Raw genomic sequence first — 26,088 nt, forward strand, 5'->3', positions numbered from 1 at the left:
GCTTGCAAATGAACTATAATATGGTGATGAACTATAATATGATTGGGTTAGGCACCCCCTAACTTCTACCGGACCCCCTACATTTTTGGGCTGGCTACTGCATGGAATTTATATATTATGTGGAGTATGCTAGGACCCAATAGAAACAATATTACCTAGTGACTCATGATGACAGAATCGGTGTAATGACAATGTTTGAGGAAACAAAGAGTACCCCCGATTAAACCCACATACACGATGTTGTCCACTACAGACTTACGTGCCCGGGGATCGAACCAGAGACGCCTTACACCAGAGTTAAGCACTCTACCACTAAGCCACCATGCCCCCTTTCTTGTGATTAAAAGTATATCAAATTTGAAAAAGAATTCAAGTTTCTAGTGACAATAAGCGTTTTCATGTAGTGCTAGTGGTACTAGGTACAAGAGGATTAATTACGAAATCAAGTAAAGGTGTATTTAATAAAACTAGTGTTTCTAAGTTCATACTAAAAGAATCTCAATAGCCAAACTTCGCTCAACTTTAGAGATACTAAATGCACAATTGTATTACGTATGTCAATTAAGCACATGCTATGCGAGTTGTAAGTTTCATATTATGGTCTTTATTTGAACACTAAGAAATTTTTAATTATTTATGCATTGTTTTAATGTTTTTGAATTAATTTAAATGTTTATAAAATAATTTTAGTGTATTGGATTTTCGACATATTTACTGTCACAGTGCTCTGATTTGTGCTTAGAGTTATTTAATTAATGTATACAACACTTTAAAGTTATTGTTGATTATTGTGTGTTCGGAATTATTTTAAGTAATTCATAATTTTAGTCTGTATTGCAATGTTTAGAGCTGTATGTTATATTGTGGCAATTCATGGATTTTCTAAATATACAATAGTGAAAATAAGGAAATTAAATTCGTAGTTTATGATAAGCATTTTACGTAAAAGATATTAAATTACAAATTATAAATTTTATTTATTGATGATATTATCATTAAGAGTTCCAGCGTAAATATATGTGTAAGCTATTATTTCTGAATAATGGGAAGAACGAGGTAGAAGATTTGGGCAGCTCGTGGGAGCTTCTATGTTAACCATCAGGCTTAAGAATAACCTTGTGCAGACATTAAATCTATGTTTAGACTTTTCATTAAGATAATTCAAAATGTCTTTCACCGTTGTTCGAAATTTATACCAAAAAAATAAAAAGGGCTAAGATGATTCCTATTATTATTATAAAATTCAAATCTCGCGATCCTTTGAATTAGAGATGTAAAATTTGTTTTAGAATTTTTATCTGAAATAATTAAATACATGTTTAAGCATGTTTAGATGTTTGACCTACAATAAATAAAATGATTGGGTTGATTCTCTAAGATGTTCGAACTTTGTGCAAGACTTCCAGTTCACATAAACCGCCTATAAAATTGCTATAAACCTGCAGAAAGAAGAACGCAAACTATCGCTTGTAGTAAACATTGGGGAATTTGCTAGCTACTCATAAATCAAAAACAATTAAAAAGATAAAAATATACTGATATCAACAGGCAGATAAATTCGGAAAGTTATTATTATTATTATTACTATTATTATTATTATTATTATTATTATTATTATTATTATTATTATTATTATTATTATTATTATTATTATTATTATTTCCATATCACAAGCGAGTTCATAGAGCATTACCAAGGAAACTTTACAAATGGAAGAAAATGGCGACTCCAACGGCGAAGACTCAAGCTGTTTGATAATTTCAGGAAACAAAATCGGTGACAGCGAAATTGCAGAAGTTACCAGAAACTCTGCTTTCTAGAAAGAATATCCTTAACTTAATAATAACAATAAAATAACGCTGAAAGATTTATAGATCAGAAGTGTTCGGGGTGTCCAAGCACAAACAATGAAATAGTAACGCTTCCGACAAGCCATTCGTACGTACTCACAGGAAATCGAGGTAAAAGAATTGAATATGCCTGTTTCGACAGTTTGCAAAATTCTACGGGAAACACGATGGCTCTTTCCATACACGGTTCACCTTGTGGAACCCTTCAACAAGGTTAAGGGGACGTAGTTTGCAACTGAAGCGATACAAAGAATAGAGGAAAACAAGCAATACAGACATATAGGGCCTTATGCAGAGTCGTTTTGACGTGTGATTAGTGACATGCTAAAGAGTTCGACTAACATATGTTTCCTGCAGTAGTTAGGCTTTTAGTATGACATTAATCATATGTCAAAACGATTCTGCATAAGGCGGATAATGTTCTATGACGAAGTTTGTTTCCATATTTCAGTTACACTGAATCATCATAATATACAGTGAATCGCCGAGAGTACACATGGCGGTAAATGAAAAGAGACGACCAAAACGAAAATACGAAATGTTATTCACGGTTCTTTCTATTCCGCGAAATTAGCTGGCGCAGAAATTAGTTACTGAGACACGTTGGAAAATGTATTTCCACAAACCGAAGAGGTTTAGCCAGGCATTACTCTCCAAGAGGACGGAGCCCCACCTCACTTAAGTTATTATTACTTGTCATAGTTTGAGAGAATATTTCTCAAGAAGAAGCGTAAGACGCGGTTGCCCAACTCCGTAGGCCTCAAGGTCACCCATCATAACTCAGATGGATTTTCTGTTTTTCTCAAAATATGTGAAAAAGCAATACATGAGAAAAAATGATGAGTGTTTATAAACTGAAAGCCCGAATAAAAAACTCGATAACTACTTGTGATTTCGACATGCTACACCATACGTAGGAAGAGCTCATTTATCATATTGACATTCTCCGTACGACGAAAGAAGCATATAAGGAAGTGTACTGATACATGATACAAAACTAATTGATATAGAGCACAATAATTCTTGTCTTTCTATCGTTGCTATCAGTTTATTTGTATCTTCAATAGTTTCTAATTTATTATTAATTAAAATTGTGTAAGAGACTAACACAATGATATTCCCCACTTAAATCTCATTTAGCCTAACCGGCATATGCGTGGGACGCAAAAATTAAACTTATATTCTCCATTTCCGGTGAAATTGAGTTATTCAGTGGAATGAATACGCACTAAACTATAGAACAATATGTAAGCAGTCTATCACTTTATTACAAAGATGTCTTGCACCCGTCACCGCGTGAATCTTTTTGGATGTCTCGCAGGTGTCCGACATATTGCAGGGATGATGGTTTCTCTTGTGTCGTAGTACCTGCCGCGAAGTAAACGGCGTGACAAACACCTTGGCATTTGAAGGCGGCGCTCCAAGTTCCCTTTAAATGCTGCTAGCAAATGAGAGGCCAGAGGTATTGCCACGTTTATTTTATACACACCCACGTCTATCCTCTGGCACCTGATCGTGCTGTAGTTTCTCTGTTTAGCCATAGCCACTCCCCTTAACACTCGGCAACATCGCGTCAAAGTTTGCGTTTTATTCGTTTGGCTGAAATGCCAAGATGTTTGTCACAGGCTTTAGTTCCTTCATTTTGGTGAAAAGAGCCTCACTAACTCCTGAAAACTTTATGCACTGCACTCACGTACCACTTCAAGCAATGCGGAAACTGAAGCACTTCGAGGTGGGGGAAGCGTGCGCCTAAATTTTATTGTACTAGGCGAGTATTCTTGCAAACTAGAGAGTGTTAATTTCTCAGTGCATTTCAAAAGAAACTTTTACTTACATGAAAATATCCTTGTACACAGTGGCGTATTTAATGGTGCTTCCGGGCTTAAGCCCTGCTCGAAATTTTATTTACTATATTAAAGTAAATGAAATATCTTGCAAAATTTTCGCGTTTCCAGGAATAAAGTCAGCAAAGTCCTCCCCGGAAAGAAACTCGTAAATACTCCATTGCCTGTACAATATGGAAAAAGTTGTGATTTTTCAGTTTACAGTGTCTTCCTCACACAGCACTTCAAAAATCAGGTTTTGTAGTGCACATAGTGTATACATTTGCTTACAAGGAACATCACCCATTTGTCCGGCTCCGATTTCAATTTTTTTTCTTTTTTTTTTTTTGCTGATAGAGGACATGTATTCATTATTTGTGCTGGCAGAAATTTGTGCCATGGTGCATGTTTTCTATTTTTTTTAATATATAATTTTCAAGAGTTGTGATGTGGTTATTAGAGATTACTGCAGAAGTCCCTTACTACCCTTTGTAAACGGAATGCTAATAAAAGAGCAACCATGTAGATACATGTAAGGTCTAGGGGAAAATCGTATGGTAGATATCACCTTCACGGCAGCTATCTTCAAATTCGCCATTTTGAATTAAGGTCATTTTTTAAAATGGGAATAGGGTAATATGATACATAATTTTGGGCTAGAATTTAATCAGAAAGACAATGGTGAAGTTAGTTTTAACATGCGTCCATTTGGGGAAAAGCTAAAGTCATATTAATTGTTTATAATTGCTATTTGCGTAAGTCCCTTACCTCCACTTCTAACCCGCGTATTAATGATAATAAGTGGATAAAAGTTTCGGTAAAATGATATTATGCCTAGAGGAAAGTGATACGGTAAGGGTATCCTTGACGGCAGCCATCTTGAAATCCGGAAATCCGCCATTTTGAATTAAAGGAAGTGTGAAAAATGAAAATCATAGCATGTGACACCTCATTTTAATAGTAATTTTTTCCAAAGAGCCAATGGCAAGCTTATGTTTGTTCTATAGTTAACCAGTATGAATTTAGGACTGCTTCTAATGTGCACCAAACGTCCATTATTCGATCTTTCAAATTGGCAACACTCCTAATTTTTACCGCCTGTTTTAAGATTCCAACTTGGCACTTTGCAATTGTTGCCATGGCTCATGTTCTCTAAATTTATTACATTTTTTGAAGAGTTACGATTTGTCAGTCCATGAATAGTGTTGGGATAAGTAACCAGCAATCTTTCTGAATTTTGAAGACTTGCCATGTAATTATTTATTTCCTATGCCATTTAATTATTTATTTCCTATAAATGTCCTTCAAAAACTCGTTTACTAACGTGAATCATTGAACAACGAAACAACTCCAACTTTGCATTCAGGTAATTCCGAAGATGTAACTTGTAGTAGATGAGACGAGTAATCAAATAAAAATTCACTTCAAAAAGGAAAACGAAATATGATTGTTTTGTAAATCAATGGTCTTTTTCTTTGTTTTATATTTATTTTTTTGGTATAGTTATTTATTTTCTATGCAAATTCTTTTATCTAGTCAGACAAAATGTCAATTGTTTTCTAGCGATTGTTGTCCATGGTTCATGTTTCTAAGATTTATAATCAGTATTGATCGGGAACTCTAGTTACACCTCTTTATAAACAATTTACCTCTTTTCTACGCCTGTTTCTTTCAAATCGTATTTATTGCTGTTCCTGCTGCTGTTCATTGCTGCTGTTCCTTTAAAGTTGTATTTATTAAAAATATTTTATTGTTTGTCGTTTGCGCGACATGTTGGCTACATTTTCTGATAATTTTGGGTTCGTATAACATCAATTTGTTATAATTTCATTTGTATTTCTTTACGTCACATAGGTCCATAGGTTCCTTATGAATTCTAGTTTAAAATAAATAATTACATTGCAAGTATTCAACATTCAGAAAGATTGCTGGATGTTTATCCGAACACTATTCACGAACTGACAAATCGCAACTCTTAAAAATGTAATAAATTTAGAAAACATGAGCCATGGTAACAATTACAAAATGCCAGTTGGAATCTTAAAACAGGCGGTATAAATTAGGAGTGTTGCCAATTTGAAAGATCGAATAATGGACGTTTGGTGCACATTAGAAGCAGTCCTAAATTCATACTGGTGCACATTAGAAGCAGTCCTAAATTCATTAACTATAGAACTAAAATAAGCATGCCATTGGCTTTTTGGGAAAATTTACTATTAAAATGAGGTGTTGCATGCTATGGGTTTCATTTTTTACACTTCACTTTAATTCAAGATGGCTGACGTCAACTATATCCTTACCGTATCACTTCCTTCTAGGCACAATATGTATTACCGAAGCTTTTATCCACTTATTATCATTAATACGCGGGTTAGAAGTGCAGCTAAGGGACTTATTCACGTAGTAAGTATAAACAATTAATATGCCTTTAACTTTTCCCCAAATAGGCGTATCTTAAAACTAACATCACCATTGTCTTCCTGATTAAATTCTAGCCCGAAATTATGTATCATATTATCCTATTCCCATTTTAAAAACTTGACCTTAATTCAAAATGACGGATTTTAAGATGGCTTTTGTCAAGATCATACCTACCATACGACTTCCTTTTAGACGGTATATGTATGTACATGGTTGTTCTTTCATTAATACTCCTTTTACAAAGGGTAGTAAGGGACTACTGCAGTAATCTGTACTGAAGTAAGGGACAGTACAGAAAAATAGAAAACATGCATGATGGCAAAAATTTCTGTCATCACAAATAATACACACATGTCCTCTATGAGCAAAAAAAATTTTTTTCATTCAAATCGGAGACGGACAATTGAGTGATGTCCCTTGTTAGGTATCCACTGTGGAAGCGTCTTCATAAAATATGAATATAATTGTAATTTGTATAATCGCTAAAACACCACGTTAAATTTAAGCTACAAATATGCATAACTGCAATTATTACGAATATTTACTCAAAGTAGTTTAAATTCTAATTTAAGAAAGCAGTATTATACAAAAAAGGTACAAGAGAATTGTTAAAAATTAGGTACAAGGTTGAATAACACAAATAATCAATTAGTAATACGACGATACATTTTTCGTGACTCTCTAATGTGTCTCCTTAAAACAAAACTGAAATTGGGTTTCTTTCCTAATGGCCTCCAGAACTTTTTCGTGGTAAATCGTTCGTATCGGAATGATGTCCATCCTTCAGCCAAAGTTTGTCTAACGGTGGGTCATTAACATTGATGAACAACAAGACGGACAATGTTTGAGCACTTAGTCTATTTCTAATGCCAGTCAGAAGGTTTGACCTCACTAGCATGTTCCCTCCTAGAAAGCACCAAGGGAACGAGGTTCCGGGGAAGTGTTCAGAGGTGCCTGGGAATTTTCTTCCTTCCAGTTACCAATTTCCTCTGATTTATGGCACTGCTTCGTTTGACTGAATAACACATAGTTAATACCTCTCTCCATACTTCATCGTCTTTACACTCTCTTATCAGCTACGGAATTGTAGTATTGAGACAGAGCCCTATACAATAAGGTAGTTATTGTTAACTAATTTCGATAATTCGTTTCGTGTTTTTGCTCTTCTTGCCTTTTATGGTTTATTTATTTGTTTTCCACTACATCATTTCTAAAATTAGGTCTATTGAATAACGATTTAGCAAATATAATCAATATTTTCTTTTAATTTACGATTCTTACTGTAGCAGAAAGCAACATGACTTCTGTTCCTCCAAAATTTGATTTACAGCTATTTTGTTTCTGTAGCTGTAATTTTGCCTTTCCATTGCAATGTATTTAAAATTTGCAAGCGAATTGAAGTTGTCCGTAGATACATTATTATGGTAATTTTTTCATCGGAAATACTTAATACACACACAAAAAGCAAACGTTACTTGAGTAGTAAAAGCTGGAATGAACCCGAGCAATTTATGTTCAGTATTAGTTTTGTATTACATCATTTGTTTCAGAACTCATTTGCAAAAAATAAAATCAGTTGTAGCTTACACACTAAAAATTCCTGTTCGATTACGATCACACGTTCCTCCTTACAACACGAGATCGTACCCAAATTCAGAACCGATTCTGGGACCAAATCTCAGGAACCAATTCCAAACCTGGATCCGAAAAGCCGGTTCCGAAATCGGTTCTGAGAAACCGGTTTCATACCAGTTCCGGAACAGGATCTTCTAGAACAGGAACCGTTAAAACTCGAAAACAGGTTCCACCAGGAACCAGTTCCAACCATCCATAATTTAAATATCTTCCATTTTCAAATATCCATCCATTGTAAAGTATACTAAATTCAATTTGAGGCAAAATGCTATATTTAACCATTGGCTGGGTAATATTTAACTTGTTAAGGTGTTTTTGTTTACAAAAAAAAAAACTAAACCAAGCTCCTTTTCGTGGTATACACGGTCAAACAACTACTTCTTCGTTAAAACATTTTGCTGGTAAACTTGTTTGCTTTGTGATGTAATATTCTTTAAACAATTACACGTACTTACAAAATTTTTCTTCTGCAACCACTAATTGTAGCCTGTTTCTAACCTAAAACCCTATAGAAAAATAACAAAGAAATTCTCAAGTGTAAGGCAAGAGTAACATAATTATTTGAGAACACAGATTTTGAAATATGTTGATACACATTTCCTGTACTTGTAATTACAATGTGAAAATCATCATTAGATGGCATTAGTTTTTCTTTTGCATAAGCTTCTATGGTTGAGAATATGATTTTGAATTTTCTTCAACATACATAATTTAGTACAAGGAGTTAGTTACTATTGTCAAATACTTTCAGTAATTTATTGTGTTTGCTGTTCTTGTTTTTGTGGTTTATTTATCTTCCACTGCAATACTCTCGAAATAGAGTTTATTGCCTAACGACTTAGAAAATATAACAGATGTTTTCTGTTAATTTAGAATGTTTACTGTAGCAGAAAGCAACATGACTTCTACTCCTCCAAAATTTGAAAGCAGCATAGGAAGATTCTTCACTGAAAGAAGTGTCCTTATAACTGGAGCCTTAGGTTTTCTTGGAGCTGTACTGCTAGATAAACTTCTAAACTCATGTCCAGGAATAGATAAGATTTACGTCATTCTGAGACCAAAGAAATCAAATGATATTTATACACGGTTGAACAAGTTATTTGATTCTCAAGTAAGTGCAAATATTATACATTTATTGCAATTACAAAAAAAAAAAAAAAAAAAAAAAGATTTCTGAACTCGTATCCCTCTCATCTATCTATTTATCTGTCTGTCTAATTATTTTATTATATACTATATTAGCACTATCAGGGGAAGTCATATATCTAGTCGAATCAACAACAATTTTTGGATGTCCGGGGATCAATGCCCTAGGTCCACTTCCTCTAAATTTCTCCCTAAAAGGTAATAAACACTCAAACTTCGCATATGTTCAGGGTCTCGACACAGGAAAATAGCTTATCTTCCACTTGTTAGTTGCAGAGGGAGGTTCAATTTAAGATAATTAATTGTAATAATCTAAGGAACACACTATAATATCAATTCCAATAATTACATTAAATCCGCTCCATCTCCATAATCAGGCTTTTCTGAGCAAAGTCAGAGATAAACTTTAGGGGGTCCTCAACACGTACAAGAAATCTGCTTCTTGATTTAATCAGTGTATCTATTCTGCGGTGAATTCTAGCAATTTTCTTAAAAATTTACCCCATCTCTATAATCAAGCGTTTCCGACCAGTCTAAGATAAGCTTTTATTCTTGATTTGATTTTCTGATTCTCAACACGTATGCGAAATTTTCGGTTTATTCCTGGAACACCCTATATGGAGCACCCAGGCGAAATGCGGATTTGTTTGTAAACAAAACATATTAACTTCGGAAGAATGATAAAGCGGGACATGTTTTATTCAAAATTTGTTGAATCGGTTCTTATATACATTTCAAATCCTCCGGGCAATTTGTGAATACCACACCATTAAAAATCTCCCCCTTTTACTGCGAACCATTTCTGGAGCCAATTTTTTGGATCTTCGTAAGAACTAAAGTGCTGCTCTGCAAGTGCGTAACCCATCGATGCAAGCAAGTAGTAATCCAAATTAACCAAATCTGAGTAAGCCGTATGGAGCAGAATTTCCCAGCTGAGTTCTTCCAACGTATCGCAAACCGGTTTTGCCGTATGTGTTAGAGGATTGTCAAGAATGAAAATGACTTTGTGTTGCCTCTTTCGATAGTTTAGTCCTTCTTGAAGCAGCGAACGGTACGAATCGGTCAATTGATGTTGGTAACGTTGAGTATTCACAGTTTGTAGGTTTTAATAGTTGATAATACACAATGTCCCTCTGATCCCACCAAATACACAGCAGCAATTTAGTCTTGCGATCGACGTGGATGGAGCGCCAGGGTCTACCTATGATCTTTTGCCTTTCGGGTTCTCATAATCCACTTTTCATCCTCTGTAATTATACGATGCGAAAACGACTTTTTTGTATCGAACGAGCAAAATCTCATACGTCTTTTCGCGCTTTTCCATTTGCCTGTCGCGCAATTCATGTGATACCCATCTACCGGTCTTTTGAATTTGAAACAGCTTGTTGACTAATACCTAATTGCAAGCAAATTCTTTTGTGTTTGTGAATCATCTTCGTCCAAAAAATTTTCAAATACCACATTTTTGTATCTTTTTTGGCGCTTTTCCATGTTGCTTGTCTGCAACATCGAAATCACCGCTTTTGGAACGCCGAAACTGTGTACCATTCACATGTATCTTGCGATATAGCACGCTCAGCGTAATCTTCTTGAAGTGATCGGTATGATTCGGCAGCAGTTTTTCCTTCAAATGAAACAAACAATTAATTCTGTCCGCAAATACTCTTCGTTCGGAATAAATTTCTGCATATTGAACAAAACAGTACAACTATACACACACTTTACCAATATATCACTCGTGCGTGTTTGACATTTGTTGATGACACAACAAAATGGCGCAGTGTGAAATTTTTATAGCACAAACTGCATTGATGCGGCACTAGTTGTCTGAAATCCACATTTCATACTTGTACACCTGGTAGATAGACAGACAGACAGACATATAGATAGATAGATAGATAGATAGATAGATAGATAGATAGATAGATAGACACCAAGTTGACTGATATGGTTTGAAAAACTAAATATTTGCTAATTTGGGATAGGAATTATTTCTTGTCGCTCTAATTAAATATGTTTTATTTTTGACACTCTTATTGTGAAGGTTATGCCATTAGTTATATTTTAAACGTCCAGTTAATATAACATTTGAAATAAAATTCGGAATGTACAAGACAGTTATATAATGAGTGGAAAACTAACATTATGTAAATACAAACTCGACTTGAACATAATTTAAACATTTAAATGTGCTATTTATTGAAAGGTTTCGTCAGAGTTAAGTTCTTATCATGCAAAATAAATAAGAGAGATCACGGACTCTCGACGCTTATCTGAGTCGTGAGACTGACAGCCCGTGACTTTAACCACTCGACAAAGCACAACACCATGATCGTTGTATGTCCACATCATTGACGAAATATTAATAATTCGATAATATTATGGTCCAATTAATTTTTCGAAAAATTTAGCATTTGTATCCGCTACAGAAAATTCCAAAGCAATTAATCATTATTTTAATTTCGCACTTAATGAAATTTATATATTTATTATTCCTAATGTTTGTTAATTGTATTTATATTGTGTTTATTCATTTTACTTTGAAACAGCTTTTCGCTCATCTGAAAGAAACCAAACCTGAAATATTTCAAAAGGTGATTGCCATCAAGGGAGACTTATCTTCTTCAGGATTAGGATTGGATTCTGAAAGTCGCAAATTGCTGGTGGACAATGTTTCAATAGTTTTTCACTCAGCAGCAGAAGTATCCTTCATGAAAGATGCACGATCGCTTTTTGTAACTAACGTCTTTGGTACCAGAAACCTACTTGACATAGCAAAGGATATGACTCAGCTTGTTGTAAGTAAATTGAAAATTTGACATTTCGAAGAAATTATGAGTTTTCTTATGAATAAACTTTTTTTTATATATTATTGCATCTTTGTACTTAAATCAATGATTTAATAATTACCACAGAACATTGCAGTAGTATATGCGTAGAGTGTTTGTGTAATAACGTGAGTAAATAAACAATAATCTTCTAGATAACAGTATATTTTGATGTATTGGCAGATCACTTGCACAATTGAGAAGCTTCCATGCTCCATAGTCTTTCGCCAACTTCTTCGTTTTCACGTACGACTTTTGTGTTTTGATATCGTCCACTAATTTTAATTTCCTTCGACCTCTCCCTCTCTTTCCTGCCATCGTACCCTCTAGCACGTCTCTCATGACACAGTTACTTCTTAACCAATGACCCAACCAGTTTTTCTTCCTCTTCTTAATAATATCCAAAATATCTCTTGTCTATCCTCTTCTTAATGATATCTCTTGTCTATTCTCTTCTTAATAATATCTCTTGTTTACCCCATCATTTCTAAGGTCCTCTTATTCCTTTTCCACTCGATCTAGTTAATTCTCTCCACTGTTCTCCAGACCCACATTTCGAAAGCTTCCAGTTACTTTTCATCACTTTCGAGTAAGGGTCATATTTGTGACCCATACAGTACAATACTTCACACGAAATATTTTATATGCCTTTTTCTCAATTTTTTCTTCAATGTCCCATAAAATAGTATTTTCTTCCTCCTGAAGGTTTCTTTCGTCATTTCTGTTCTTCTTTTATTTCACGTCCGCACTTCACTAGTAATACCACCCAGGTGTCAAAAACTAGTCACCTGTTCTATTTTCTCCCCCCTTTCTTCTAAATGTGACATCGATCGCTTCGTCTCAATCACCATGGCTTTTTCATTTTTCACATGTATTTCTATCCCATATTCCTCACAATGCTGCCTCAAGTTTTCTATTACCTTATTGATTTTCTCATCAGATTCGGCAACAAGTCCATATCATCTCCAAACTGTATATACCTAATCATTCTACCTCCTACTGAAATGCTGTCTTCATTTTCTAGGCTCATTTTTACCACATCTTCTAGATAGATATTAAATAGTGTAGGTAAGAGACAGCATCCCTGTCCAACTCCACTTCCAATTGCACTCTCCTCTGTAATTTCTTTCCTCAATTCTAACGCTTGTTGATTCATATATAAATTTGTTATGACCCTTCGACCTTTCCAGTCCAACTCCACCTTCTTTAGAACTTCCAACAAGAAATCCCAATTCACGCTGTCAAAATTCTTTTCTGTATCAGTAAATACGTCATACACCACTTCCCCGTTTTCAATAAACCTTTCACCGATTACCGTTAATAATCCAATTTCATATCCTGTGCTTTTAACTCTCATGAACCCGAAATGTTCTTCATCAACCTTTTCATTTCTTCTTCTAGGCAATCTTCTGTTCAGAATTTGAAGCAAATTTTTTGCTGCATGAGATATGAAATTAATAGCTCTATAACCTAGTCCAGTCTATAAAGGAAAAAAAATATACTTTTGTCGGGACTAATTAGTAACAAGCGGAAACCTTGCCATTTATTACATAATAAGAGGAGTATTTCCTCAAAACTCCTGAACTCTCCCCTCTTGTTTTCCAATCCACGGCCCTAAAATATGCAAATTTGCATACCTACATTGAAATGTCAATAACTTGCTAATGCCAGCTCGTATCAATATGATGTTTTGAAATTAGGTTCCTCACATTACGTTCTTTAAATTATGTCCTCATGTGCTTTTAACAAAGTAAGTATATATGGCGCTATTGAAATAAATTGCTGAAAAAGTAGATTTTTCAATCTAATTTCAACATTTTTGTTATTATTACTAAAAACCTGATTACGCTGTAGCAAAAAGTTTCAAATAAAACTTTTAGCTTGTTTCATTAGCTTTAGAATGATATACGCGTTAATATGTTTATAGGAATGTCCAGAGAGTTCTTATCAAATAACTGGAGGGGCGGGTAGTCATCCTGCCAGGCCGACTAGGTACGCCGTATCCCGGCTTTGACACTCTCTACTTTCATACTTCAGTTTCAGTAGGGGACAGGGCCTAAAATTGAGTGGAGTACTCCACACTTTGTGGAACTGTAAGGAAGGAGTGTGGAACTATAATTCTTAATGTGTGGACTGGTATTAATGTGAGTACCTTACTTTTGTCGGATTATGCATTTAAACGCGTTTAGTGTGTCAAACTATGTCTTACAGATTCAATATATTCATTATGCAATGGGTTACTCAATTTCATATAACTGCCAGTATATGACATTAAGCCAGAAGTTTGAGAGTGCTGATTTTTTTCTTTTAGACACAATAACAAATAAAAATAGAACTGTAGCACAATTGGAGAGTATGAAGGGGAAACCTCTGTTAGGCGGGTGGGAAGAAACGTTTTTAAACGAACATGTGCAAGAGAACGTCAACGGAGAAATACAGTACTCATTACATGGTTTTCAACTTCATCGTAACACACGTTGCAATATATCCCATAACAAATATGTCAGTGAGAAAAGAGATTTTACTGTAGTACGATACGAAGTCCTGGATTTCATAATTAACTTTGTTAGTCAACGTTTGCTGTACGAAGACAGTATTGTTGCTTTGGAGCCTTTGCGTGTTTTGCAAGAGGATGTAACTGATGATAACCTAAGAGAATGCCACAAAGTTATTTGTCCTGATACAGATTGCAGTTCGTAATGCAATATAGAGAGGCATCATCGTGCAGTATGTTGAAAGGTCTGGACGCTAAAAGCCTTTTCATGAAAATCTGTGGAAATCAGTCATTTCATGCTCTGTCAACAAGTCTAGCCCGCCATCTTCTTCCGATGTTGAAAGATTTATAAGTGACTACAACATATTGAAAACAGATAACAGACTCTCTTTCGCTCCCACTACTGTGAAAAATTACCTTCACGTTAATATAAATATGGGCCCGTTGGAAGATTTTAGCCCAACCCCTGCTGTTATGAAATGGCTAGCCAGAAAGGAAAGGCGTTTTGAATTTGGTAGGAAGTCAAAGGAACAGCCCTGGTATAACGGTGTATTTGCCTCGGCAGAAAACAAACTGAGACAGCGTGATGATCACGAAAAAATGACAGTGAAACTCTTATGTAAGAAAAAGTGACTTTTTTCTTTCAGTGTGACTATTTTTCTTACCGGTTTGTTTCGTTTATTTTATGGTTTAATACAATACAATTAAATATGTATCCTAATGTGCCTTTAATTTTGTTTGCTCTGGATGCCAAACTTTTCCTACATAATAATAATAATAATAATAATAATAATAATAATAATAATAATAATAATAATAATAATAATAACAATAATAATAATAATAATAATAATAATAATAATAATAATAATAATAATAATAATAATAATATTTTGGGGGGGGGTCGCAGGTAAACATGATGTACTTGACAGAACACTGATATGTTAAAACAAATGCTGACTAAACTAGTTTTTCTATACTATATAAAATTTTTACCAGTGTGGAGCTGTGATTTCGTTGAATTTTAGGCCCTGGTAGGGGATTTATGAAGTTTATAAGTGATTCTGATAAGTGATTATGTGAAGTGGAAGTGAGAAGTACTTAATCAGTATGTTGTAGTTCTTTTTTTTTATTTCATTTATGTAATATGTGGAAATGAACTTAACGTAGATACTGTACTTGTAAAAATGGTGTACATTCTATTCGAGAAGCTAGTGTACAAAGAAAAGGCGATGTACATGAAAAGTTACAGAGAAAGAGTATCGAGAAAGGGCAAATTTTAAGAATACAATTAATTCGTGGGGGCAAAAGTCTTATTCCAGAAAATCTTGATATTTTTACATCACAAGTTACAAAAAACGAAATTTAAGTGAATCCCAGAAAGTTGAAAATAAGTGTGTTGTTATAAATCACGCTCTCATATTTGCTGTAATACCTACGTCGTTTCTGTCATCCATATAACATAGACAAACTTTGCTCTAAACCTACATCGAATATACGGTTCAAAACACTTTATAAACATGGTTCATCAATGGGAGTGCGAACATCTTACCGTGAAGCCACAATCTACCTAACATCGATCATTAACGCTAGCTCCCCTCCTATTCATTCGGATGGATTTGTCCAAGTTTTTTATATTGTTTACGTAAATGTGTCAAGTGTTGATAGAAAAGGTCCTTTCGTACTATGGGAGAGATTCATTGTGTCGAAACTCACACAACAGTTAAGAGCACTGGCGCAAATCCCGGGGGGATGAGGAGGAAATGTCTCCTTCAAACTTGGAACTGGGGGAATGGTCCCCCCCCCAATAATCCGATTTGAAATGAGTTTTTTGGGGAAGAAATGTGATTATTTGTGTCCGATTGCCACAAAGAAAAGTGAAATGAAATTGATGCCCCCTAGAATAATTCTCACATCTGCCCCCTCCCAATGTTGAAGACAGCTCTGCTTCGTTGCTCCCCTGATCCTCCGTAGCATTGTTTTTCAACTTCATAGATATTTTGAAATCACTTAAAAAAGAAAGGAAATAATGATTACGAGCGCAATAAAGACTGCGGTGACTAGTTATAAGGAGTGGATGACGAGTGTGTACTCGCTGCGGAACTGCATGCGTGTCAGTGTAAGTCTATAGTTGCGTGGGGTATGTGCATCCTCCATTGCATTGGTCACGTAATGCCAAAACACTGATGGTTCGTTTGGCTGTAACAAGCTGTTTGATGCGATGCTCGTCCCTCGTTTTGAACTTCCAACACCTCCGTAGTTCCGTCTCTTGGAGACCGTTACTCCATTTTCTTACCACTCTTTGTACACCAACACTACACAGAAACGGGCGCATCCCACAAGTATTGCTGTCTGGGTTATTGAGAACCGATTGCTCGGGTACCCACAACCATGCCCTATTAAAATGCGGATAAATCCTGCCCACCTCCCATTATAGCAGTGTGCTGTCTGCCAACATGTAACTATGAGTGTGTTCTTTCTCTGCAATACTACCAGTCGAGATGGTCATATATTCAGCTCGGCTGCTGGCCACACATTGTTGTGTGAAAGGGTGGTCAGAATTCACTGAGCACTTAGTGTACATTGTAAGCACATATGTTATGATGACGAGTGTGAACAGTGTAGCATTTTATTTTAACCAGATTGGACTGAGAACTGAATTGACTTTTAACAGTCAAAAAGTAAATATCGATTGTATAAAATGTGTACAAATATTGTAGAAAGTGCAATATTTGATTCTATTTTCTACATTCAGTGTGTTTTGTGTGAGTGGTCCATAATATTGTTATTGCTGTACAAATTACATTATTTTGCATTGTTAAGCATCTGTATATTGTTGTCAGTCCAGGACATGGTAGGTCCATAGAAAGTTGATAGTGGAACGGAACTGATCTAAGTTAGAAATAATTCCCCGAACCAAAATTGGCCATATTGATTAGCAATAATACAAGTAATTAATAAGTAATAAAATATAGTAACCAAAATTTCTAATAACCATTATAAATAAAATATTAACGTATGTGCATATTAATAATGTATATGTATGTATATATTTTAGAGCTAAGAGTTGTATTTCGTTCCGTTTGTCATATTTTCCTGGTATACAACAAGGGTAAGAGAGCTAGTACTGGTCTCGATTTTATGACAGGATCTTGATTGTATTGTGAAACGGGATTAAGAAATATTTTCCCCCCGTAATTTTTCTAGCTATTGCAACGAAACTTGGCACATACATTATTTATAGAAAATAATATTTTTCAAGGTAGCTTATATTCAGGCACATGCAACCGGTACTGCTTCAAGTGTCCCAAAATTTCAAAAAAAGGGATTTTTGGAGGTAATTTTTCATATTTATCCCAAAATCCTTTTCTTTATGTTCTTTCTTCAGTATAAACACATGAGCATGGTATAATTTAAAATCTTATGGCGTGTTAACCATGATAATTGGATGTATAGTACTGTATTAGGAAACTTATTTTATATGTATGTCCCAATTTTCCTTATTTATATATGAAATTCGGTATTTTCAAGCACAACTGGGAACTATTTTCCCCTCGTAACTATTATAGACATTCGAATAAAACTTGGAGTATGCATTACATATAGACTATAGTATTTTGCAAAATTGATTATATTCTGGTACATGTAGCCAGGGTTGCTCCAAAGTAAACCAAATTTCAAAAAAGGGATTTTTGTAGAGAAAATTCTCTATTTTACCCCGAATTTACCTTCCCTCGTACATTATGCAAACATGTGCATGAACTTTTTGAACACATGTTTTATTCTGAAGAGAAAGACATATAATCCATGATACTCGGATGAATAGTACTGAATTAGTCGTTACTTAACTGAAAGTCAACATTTTCCTTTAAAATAAATAAATAAATAAATAAAATGAAAGAGTCTAAGAGGTTGAAGGGGGCTAGTAGTGCTGGGCAAAATAGGTAAGCAAACCTAATTGAAGTACAAAATACAAAATACAAAATATTATCACCAAATGTATTTAAAATACAAAATTCAAAATAGTTTTCAGAAGTGTAATTAAAATACAAAATACAAAATACGTATTTCAAACACATATTTGCAAAATATAAAATAGGTATCACTAATTTTATACATAGTCTGTAAAATGTTTGTATTGACTATGATTCATATAATAGTTTAGACATCAAACACAATCATTTTCTTTGTACTTTAATCAAACACTTCCATTTGACTTATATTAAACACGATTCTTTCATTTAAGGAAATGTTTAGTCGCTTTCAGCAACAATTGTTTTTCGAACATTTTGTTACTCATATTCACTTTGCGGGCCCGCATAATGAGTCCCCCAAATGAGAAAAGTCACTCAACAGCTGCTGAAATACCCCGAAAATTAGTAAGGAATACTAAAATTTTATTGTATTGCATCTGCACGCGCACATAACTTACTGAATGTCGCCAGTTTACAGTGAAACTATGGGAGTATGCTTAAGTATTTAATGTAACTACCAGTTGGTATGTTAGTAATAACGTTCTTTTTAAACTAGGGGTGGTGCGATTTAGAACCCGGTGCGATATCGGGTACTCTCTCCTGTGTGTCATCCCTATTCATTGTCAACAATCTGCATTTCATTACGCAGGAGAAAGGAAAAGGGCTTCGTAGTAACTCAGTGGCAGTGCGTACCTATATGGTAAGGGAACCCACTTTAGATCCACAACCAAGTTCATTTATGATGAAGAACATTGTATCAATTTGTAGGTTTCTTGTCCCCTTTTTGTTGTGGATATTCCCAAATCTCTCTCGCAAATCCTCATTGCACCAATTCTTGCAAAACTATTAAGTATTATTAAGATATATCTCCTTTAGCACATCAGTCATGATCTCGCAGAGGTAATGATTTCATTTTATTTTATCCACTATATTCAGTCCCTGCTGTAGTTATGCAATCACATACGACACAGCAAAAAACCACCATCTTCCTTTTGACCAAAGTATAAATGGTCTGTCAACGACCCTTTTGTTACTTGGAGGAACGTAGTTCGATCTGTCATGAATCGGACCAATATTTCCTAACGGAATATCTCGAACTTCCCACTTCCTGTGTGGGATTCCCTTTCACCGTCACTGAATGATTCGATATCATGCATATTTGGGTAGAGCATATTACAAATCTAAGACAATAGTTTCGAGGAGGCAAAATGTCGCCTCCGTTCAATGGCCAATAGTTTTGATGATATTTGCCCAAAACGTTCTTTCTCCTAAGTGTGTTTCTAGGGCATACCAACTAGTAGGATCTTTCATTACGTTTTCAAGCTAAGTCACAGGTACACGTTTCTTCAGTAATCGGCAATAATTCACACATAGTTTACATTGTATACTCTTCATATTATTCCTCATGTTCTGCCTGTCCAATGTAGAGTATGTTAGGCCTGAGAAGTATAATCTCCTTGGATGTTCCATAGAATTTTTCACTTGAATTATTTTTAAAATTGTTGGTTATAAATATTGCACTTTCATGTAGTTTTTACACTAAGTAATTTGTCTTTGATAATCACATTTTTATTAAATTCGAAGCCGTTCCACAAAGTATTATCTGGAACCCTTGTTTCCTCTGATTAATAAGGATAAATGGTTTGATTTACTGACCAGTTAAAATATCTTATTTTATCCTTTACATTATATTTTCAGGCATTTGTTCATGTGTCAACTGCTTATTCTAACTGTGACAGGCGTACGGTAGATGAAGTTTTGTATCCAGTAAAAGTTTCACTGAAAGAGATAGAAGAAATAATATTTAAAATGGACAGTAGCGAGGCAGATAAAGAAATATCAAGGTAAGATTGATATATTTGTCTACTTTAGCTATAACTTAGGAAAATTTTATTTCCATTTGTTCCTTGTTTAGAAAGGGATTTTCATTTAGCACTAACAGCTACAATGACGTGGACTTCTAGCTTAATATTAAATATAAATTATATTAATTTCCATTGGTAATCGCTGAGATCGAACTACGGATATTAAGCACCAAAGGTAAATGCTCCATAATTGACACACTATAGCTTTGCAACTTTAGAGATTGGATCTATTTTAACAGTTATGTGTGTGAGGAAAAAAATCTTTAATAGGTTGACGGGGTACCCCGGTACCCATAATGGATTTCCATTGAGGAATAATTCATTTTGTCGCAAATTTTTGGAGTTTTGATAATACTAATCTGTAGCTAGACAGGCTTTACAAGGCATTATATTACACCGAGAGATGGGGTGAGGTCACATGGTTATCCTAGGTAGTCTCTTCATTGCTGTATTTAGTTTACTTGACGTAATTATGCTACTCACTCAGACTTCAAATTGACTTAATGTTGTTAATTGAGCATCGTATTTATTTTTAACTCCTACAAAGAATCGAAATTCGGGCCTCCAATATGTGCATGAGGAAGGAAACACTTTCAACTGATAGACGAATTAGCCTGTTACATAGTTTTTTTGATATAAAGGTATGTTTTGTTATTAAAACTTAACAATGTTTGTTACTTACATTATAAAAATATAATAACCAACGTATATTACACTACAACAAAATGATTTGTTTATTATTCCCAACCATGTACAAACGAAACACATATGGATCTGTTTTGCGAAAGGAGTAGCTCAGAGACTACATATGTGAACATGTATATTATGGATCTGGCGCTACTGATGACAGTGTACAACACACGACTGTTTAACACTCAAATTTTGAAATTGTTTTCAGGCATAATTATTTGGATGAGAATTTTGTGATTTTTATCTACTTCTGGGAACTGTTAATGTGTCAGAATATTAGGGATTGCACAGCTTTGATTTCAAGCCATTGTGTTCCTGATAGAACACATTCCAAGACATGTATGACCACTGAAATTCAGAAAATTTTGGATGAATATTGTAGTGACGAAAATGGATTTTTTGATTTACATAGTGAAGACAAATACATTCCGGGTTGACTGCGATTCGAAATGTTCAGATGTTGAATCAATTGCTCATGTAGATTTTGAAGAAGAAACAGACGAATCAGATAGTGAAGAAGTGGAATCTCCTGAAGAACTTGTAGCTAAAGATGGAACCACTTGGCGTCCAGATCCTTTGCCACAGACACAAATAATTATTATAAGTCACTAAAGTGTTGCGGCTATTTCAGTTAGTTTTATAGTACTCAAGAAGTTTTCAAAATCATTTTGTCTCCCGAAATGTGTGATATTATATTGCGAGAAACTAATAGGAAGGTCAAAATGTTACTGAAAGCTTCAACCAAAGACTCATAGCTAAATATCCAGATGCAAACAAACGACCTAAACTGAAAATATATTCAAGCCATTCAGTGAACAAAAAAGGACGCTTTTCTCGATATTTTTATTCGATGCGATGTACACAAATGTCTAGCACAAAGCTTCTTTCTGAATTCTGGAAATCTACTAATTTGCTCTGATTCTTGCTACAATATCTCCCGAGCAGTTCAAGATACCGCTACGCTTCATATGTTTTGATAATTATTGTTCTTGTTCAGAGCGTTTAGACTCTGGTAAGGCTGATGCGATTAGTGACATTTGCATATACTTAATGGTAGCTTACAAAACGAATATAAACCATGTGAGTGTATTACTGTAGACGAGCAATTATTTCGTTATCGTAGGTGCTTCACACGCTTCACTCAATATGTGCCGTCTAGACCAGTAAAAAACATCACAAAAAATTTAGGTTTGTGATGCAAGTGATTCTTACCCTCTACAAGGGATAATATATACTGGAAAACCTCCGGAAGGTAAATATCAAACAAATGCAAGTGAACATTTACCTAGTAGCCTGTTTCTGGGTACAAAAATTACGGAAGGAACGTAACAACTCACGATTATTTTACATCCTTAGCATCGGCTTGTGCTTTGAACTCCTGGTCAATGACACTCGTTGGAACTATCAGAAAAAAACAAGAGATTTTTGCCAGCAAACATATAGGTACATAAACCAGATCAGTGTGTTCCACGAACTTTGCTTTCAGCAAAGAAGCAACTTTGTGTTGTTAGGTACCCAAGAAAATTAAAGCAATGATGGTTAGCTATTGGGAGAATATACCACAAAACGAAAGACGAGTTGCTTGCTTTTAGTCCTGTTTCTCAACGGGCACTAGGAGCTTTCATTATACACATGGATCACAATCCAAGATTTCTCTTAACTGACAGAAGAGAGAAGTTTTCAAAGGAATTAATTCTTCAATTGTGTAAAGCAAACATAGAAAATCATGTTCAGAATACAATTGTCATGTGCAAAGACTTTGTCCCGTCAGCAATCCAAGACGTACTTGGACACGAAGTGCTACTTTTAACACAAGTGGACCTTCAAATGTCCTTAAACGAGACGCAAGTGATCGTGTTGCACTTGCTACGCATGTAAGGAACTCAGTCATAAGCAAAGTAAAACATGAAAATGATGCAGTGTGTGCAGCAGACCAGTGTATAAGAAACATTCGGTACAACAGCACATATGAAAAAATTGCTACAAAACTCAGAATAGTCGCCCTAAACATGTTCCTAGGAAGCATATTCAGAGCTGTCTCCAAATAGAAATATTCAATAATTGTGATGGACTTACGCGTTTTCATTTTAGTACACTCTGAAGTGCAAGGCCAAAGTGTTACTAAATATAGTTGCTCGCCTCATAGATAACATTTCGAAGGTAATCTAACCTAATTTTAGAAAAGATTATTTGAGACAGAAACAAACATATTTGGTAATACTTTGGTCCTTGTACTGAGAAACTACCAGAATACTGGAGTGAGTTAATGAGAATATTTGGAAAGTACTGCCTGGAAACAGACCATTATATTATGCTCTGTTCTTCTAAGTTTTAAAAACAATAATTCGAAATATATAAGCCATGAATTTTACTCAATTTGCTTTCAAGTTCACGTTTCTGAAGGTTACTCCAGGCGACAACATACTTCTGAATGCGTTAATAACTTTTAAACCTATGGTAAGTGAATGGATATAAGCTAGGTCAAATATAATAATGATTTTGTTTATTAATATCTAAAATAGAAAAATAATAGTTATATCCAAAAGAAACAAACGGACCTGTCTCCGCTAGGCCCAAATATTCCAAAAAGTCGAAAAGTGTAAAACATGATGTTCAAGACAAGTTAGGAGCTTTCACGGAGTTAGAAAATTTTTGCAAAACTCAAACATAAAAAGTATCCCTTGTATCGGCAAAGAGTACCCGGATAAAACGTCATGTAGATTTAATGTAGTGTAAGAAACAGTTACAAGAAACTAATTAATATGACGAAGAGAAGGATTTTCAACATGTTGGAATCAAAGTTTTAAGGAATTGGTGTGAGGTCTTAGTCTTGTAAAGAGGTTTTAAGAAGAAAGTAACATCATTGACTACTGTAGATCCCTAAGTCACATTATTAATTAAAAAATGATATGTGTCAAGAAATAAATGCTAGAGAAGGAATTTAAAATAAGTCGCTAGAAGAAAAAGATAAGCATTCTATATTCACGCAATCGATAGAAAGCCGCCTTATCACACTTTCTTGCATAAGTCTAGAAGTATAAAAAAGATTGTGACATGTGCTTAGAACTAGGGAAAGGGTTAATCTCAAGGGAGGCTACGGATCGATTACAATGCTAAGATCTCATGCGATTTAGATCTCACGTGAAGCTGGTTTCTTAGACTTCATATACCCTCGCAGCTGAAACAGACACTAAACTTCATTACAAAAATATACAATCACGTTGAAGATAAAATCTGAAGAGGTCGGTACAACAGGAACGATACAAACATGCGAAGAAATATTACCTCAAGTCATTATAGAAAAGTATAGGTAGTAGTTAAAATAAGTATCAATATCACGTGTACACCACGTGAAAAAGTTTAGTTTCTAGGGTATGATTTTTTTAAATCCATATTGAAACTATTTGACGTATTATATTTGTACTGCTTCCAGTATTAGAGTGGAAATGAAATATCTTCTTTGGAGACTTTATGGATTGAGGAAAATCACTTTTAGCTTTCTATACTCGTTTCCAATTTATACCGATCAACGTTAAAACCAAAAGTACTTAATGTCTGCCATTTCCGGCTTAAATATTGGAAGTCATGTGAAGATGGTCCTATTCTTATAACGCTAAAGGTATTCCACCATAAAACATTTCTCGCTGATGGGTTTTCCTTATCGTTTTTACACTATGTACAGCGATATTGAAACAGGAAATTGCAGTTGATTTCTCTCACTTCAGATTTTAAAAGATAGGTAATGATGAAGATGAAATATGTTCTTACGAAGCTTAATAAACTGCATAAAACCTCAGTGTATGGTTAACATCGCTGGTGAACTCTATGATGAACAATTATAAACCGGAAATGTCGTTTTCTACCACTTAAGTTGGATGAATCACCTCCACTGGCATTCTTCGTTTTAAGCATTTGGCCGTTTACATCCTGGTCAAAATTTTAGGGATTCATGAAGTACTTCTTCAGATTTTTGTCTCTCTGAAAGCCGGCCAAATTAGCAGACTTGGATTTATCTCCCGAACGAACAGATATACTGGCTGACAGGATAAATGTGTAAAGGGGTTTTGCTAAACAAAACTCCTTACTTAGCTGCGCGCAACATGAAACCAATTAGAAACCAGTTAGCAAGGTTTTGAGACAACAGCAATATAGATAGTAGTAGATAAATTCAGAAATAATATGATGAGCAGATGACGTGGGAAGAAATGTTTATAATGTAGATGTAATAGAATATATGGTTAATTGGAAAATAAAGAAGAGAGAAAGGAGATGGATATGAAATGATTTCTTGAGGACAGGGCCGTCGCGTGGGCGGGGCGACCGGGGCGATTGCCCCAGGCACCGGAACCAAGGGGCGCGCCAGGACGACAAATTAACAAATTTCACCAAATTCATATTAAGTTGGTAAATGATTTATTTAAATATTTAATTTAATGTTAATTCAGATATTTTAACAATGATCAGGGCACGGCTTAGTAAACTACCGGTAATGTGAAACATCGTCTAGGATTATTCAACGGGAACTCTCTCCAGCCCTCTGAGAGAAGAGGGTTTATTTTGGAAAGCTAACCAAGATCTGCTATTACTTACTTCTTATCCGTATGACAATTTGGTACAAACAGGAGAAACTTAAGTAGAATTCAATAACATTTCCTTATTCCTATTTAGTCCAAGAAATGCTCCAATAACAGAATAAATACCCATTCAGTTCTTCAATTCTGTACTAACCTCATACAACAATTGTGTTTATTAACTATCAGGGACATAGCCATGGAGGGGGCTCAAGGGTACCTCACACTAAAATAGAAAAAGAAATCTTAATAAAATTTAAATTTAGGTTATTCTATATTGATTTAAACTGAAAACAGTTTTTAAAAAGGCATTACAATGCAATTCTAAGGCTTAAGTTCTACAAAAAGTTTCGAAGGGTACTGCCGGATCTCGTGTACTCGCGGGGATGGGTATTCCCAGACACTCTTTTCCAGTGTTCACGAATCGAAATCCTGGACTGGGTACCAGTCGACTATTACAATGTCAACAACACAAATCGTTGTCGTGTCCAACAAGCTTCTATTTTTTAAGATAATTTTCTATTTTTTTATATTTATATAAAAATGCCAGTCTCGTTGACATTTTAGTAAGTTAAAGCTGATGAAGACGTACCGTATTTACCTTCAATAATGGCCTAGGAAAGGCTTGATTCTTTGGCCATAGTAGCTATTGAAAGTGATGAAGGCAGAAAGTTAGATTTCAAGGAGATTTTGTCCATATTTGCTCCCAAAAAATAAGGCAACGTCATTTAGTGTTTGAATAAAGTATGTATATGTCATTATGCAGTTAATTTTGCTCACTTCTATTTTAA

The 26,088-nt window shown here is 34.8% G+C and overlaps 1 protein-coding gene across 1 annotated transcript in view; it reads left to right on the plus strand.

The window, feature by feature from the left end:
* The first annotated feature begins 237 nt into the window (after positions 1-237).
* LOC145660798 (putative fatty acyl-CoA reductase CG5065) overlaps positions 238-26,088 on the plus strand; it is a 121,723-nt gene continuing 95,872 nt past the window's right edge. Inside the window, exons 1-4 of the mRNA XM_081726208.1 lie at positions 238-259; positions 8,665-8,840; positions 11,425-11,673; positions 19,870-20,015. Coding sequence (XP_081582334.1) covers positions 238-259; positions 8,665-8,840; positions 11,425-11,673; positions 19,870-20,015 — 593 coding nt within the window. The remainder of the gene's footprint in view (positions 260-8,664; positions 8,841-11,424; positions 11,674-19,869; positions 20,016-26,088) is intronic.

Source organism: Thermobia domestica, chromosome 9 (assembly GCF_964235325.1).
Source record: "Thermobia domestica chromosome 9, izTheDome1.hap1.1, whole genome shotgun sequence".
In the NCBI taxonomy this organism is placed as follows: domain Eukaryota; kingdom Metazoa; phylum Arthropoda; class Insecta; order Zygentoma; family Lepismatidae; genus Thermobia; species Thermobia domestica.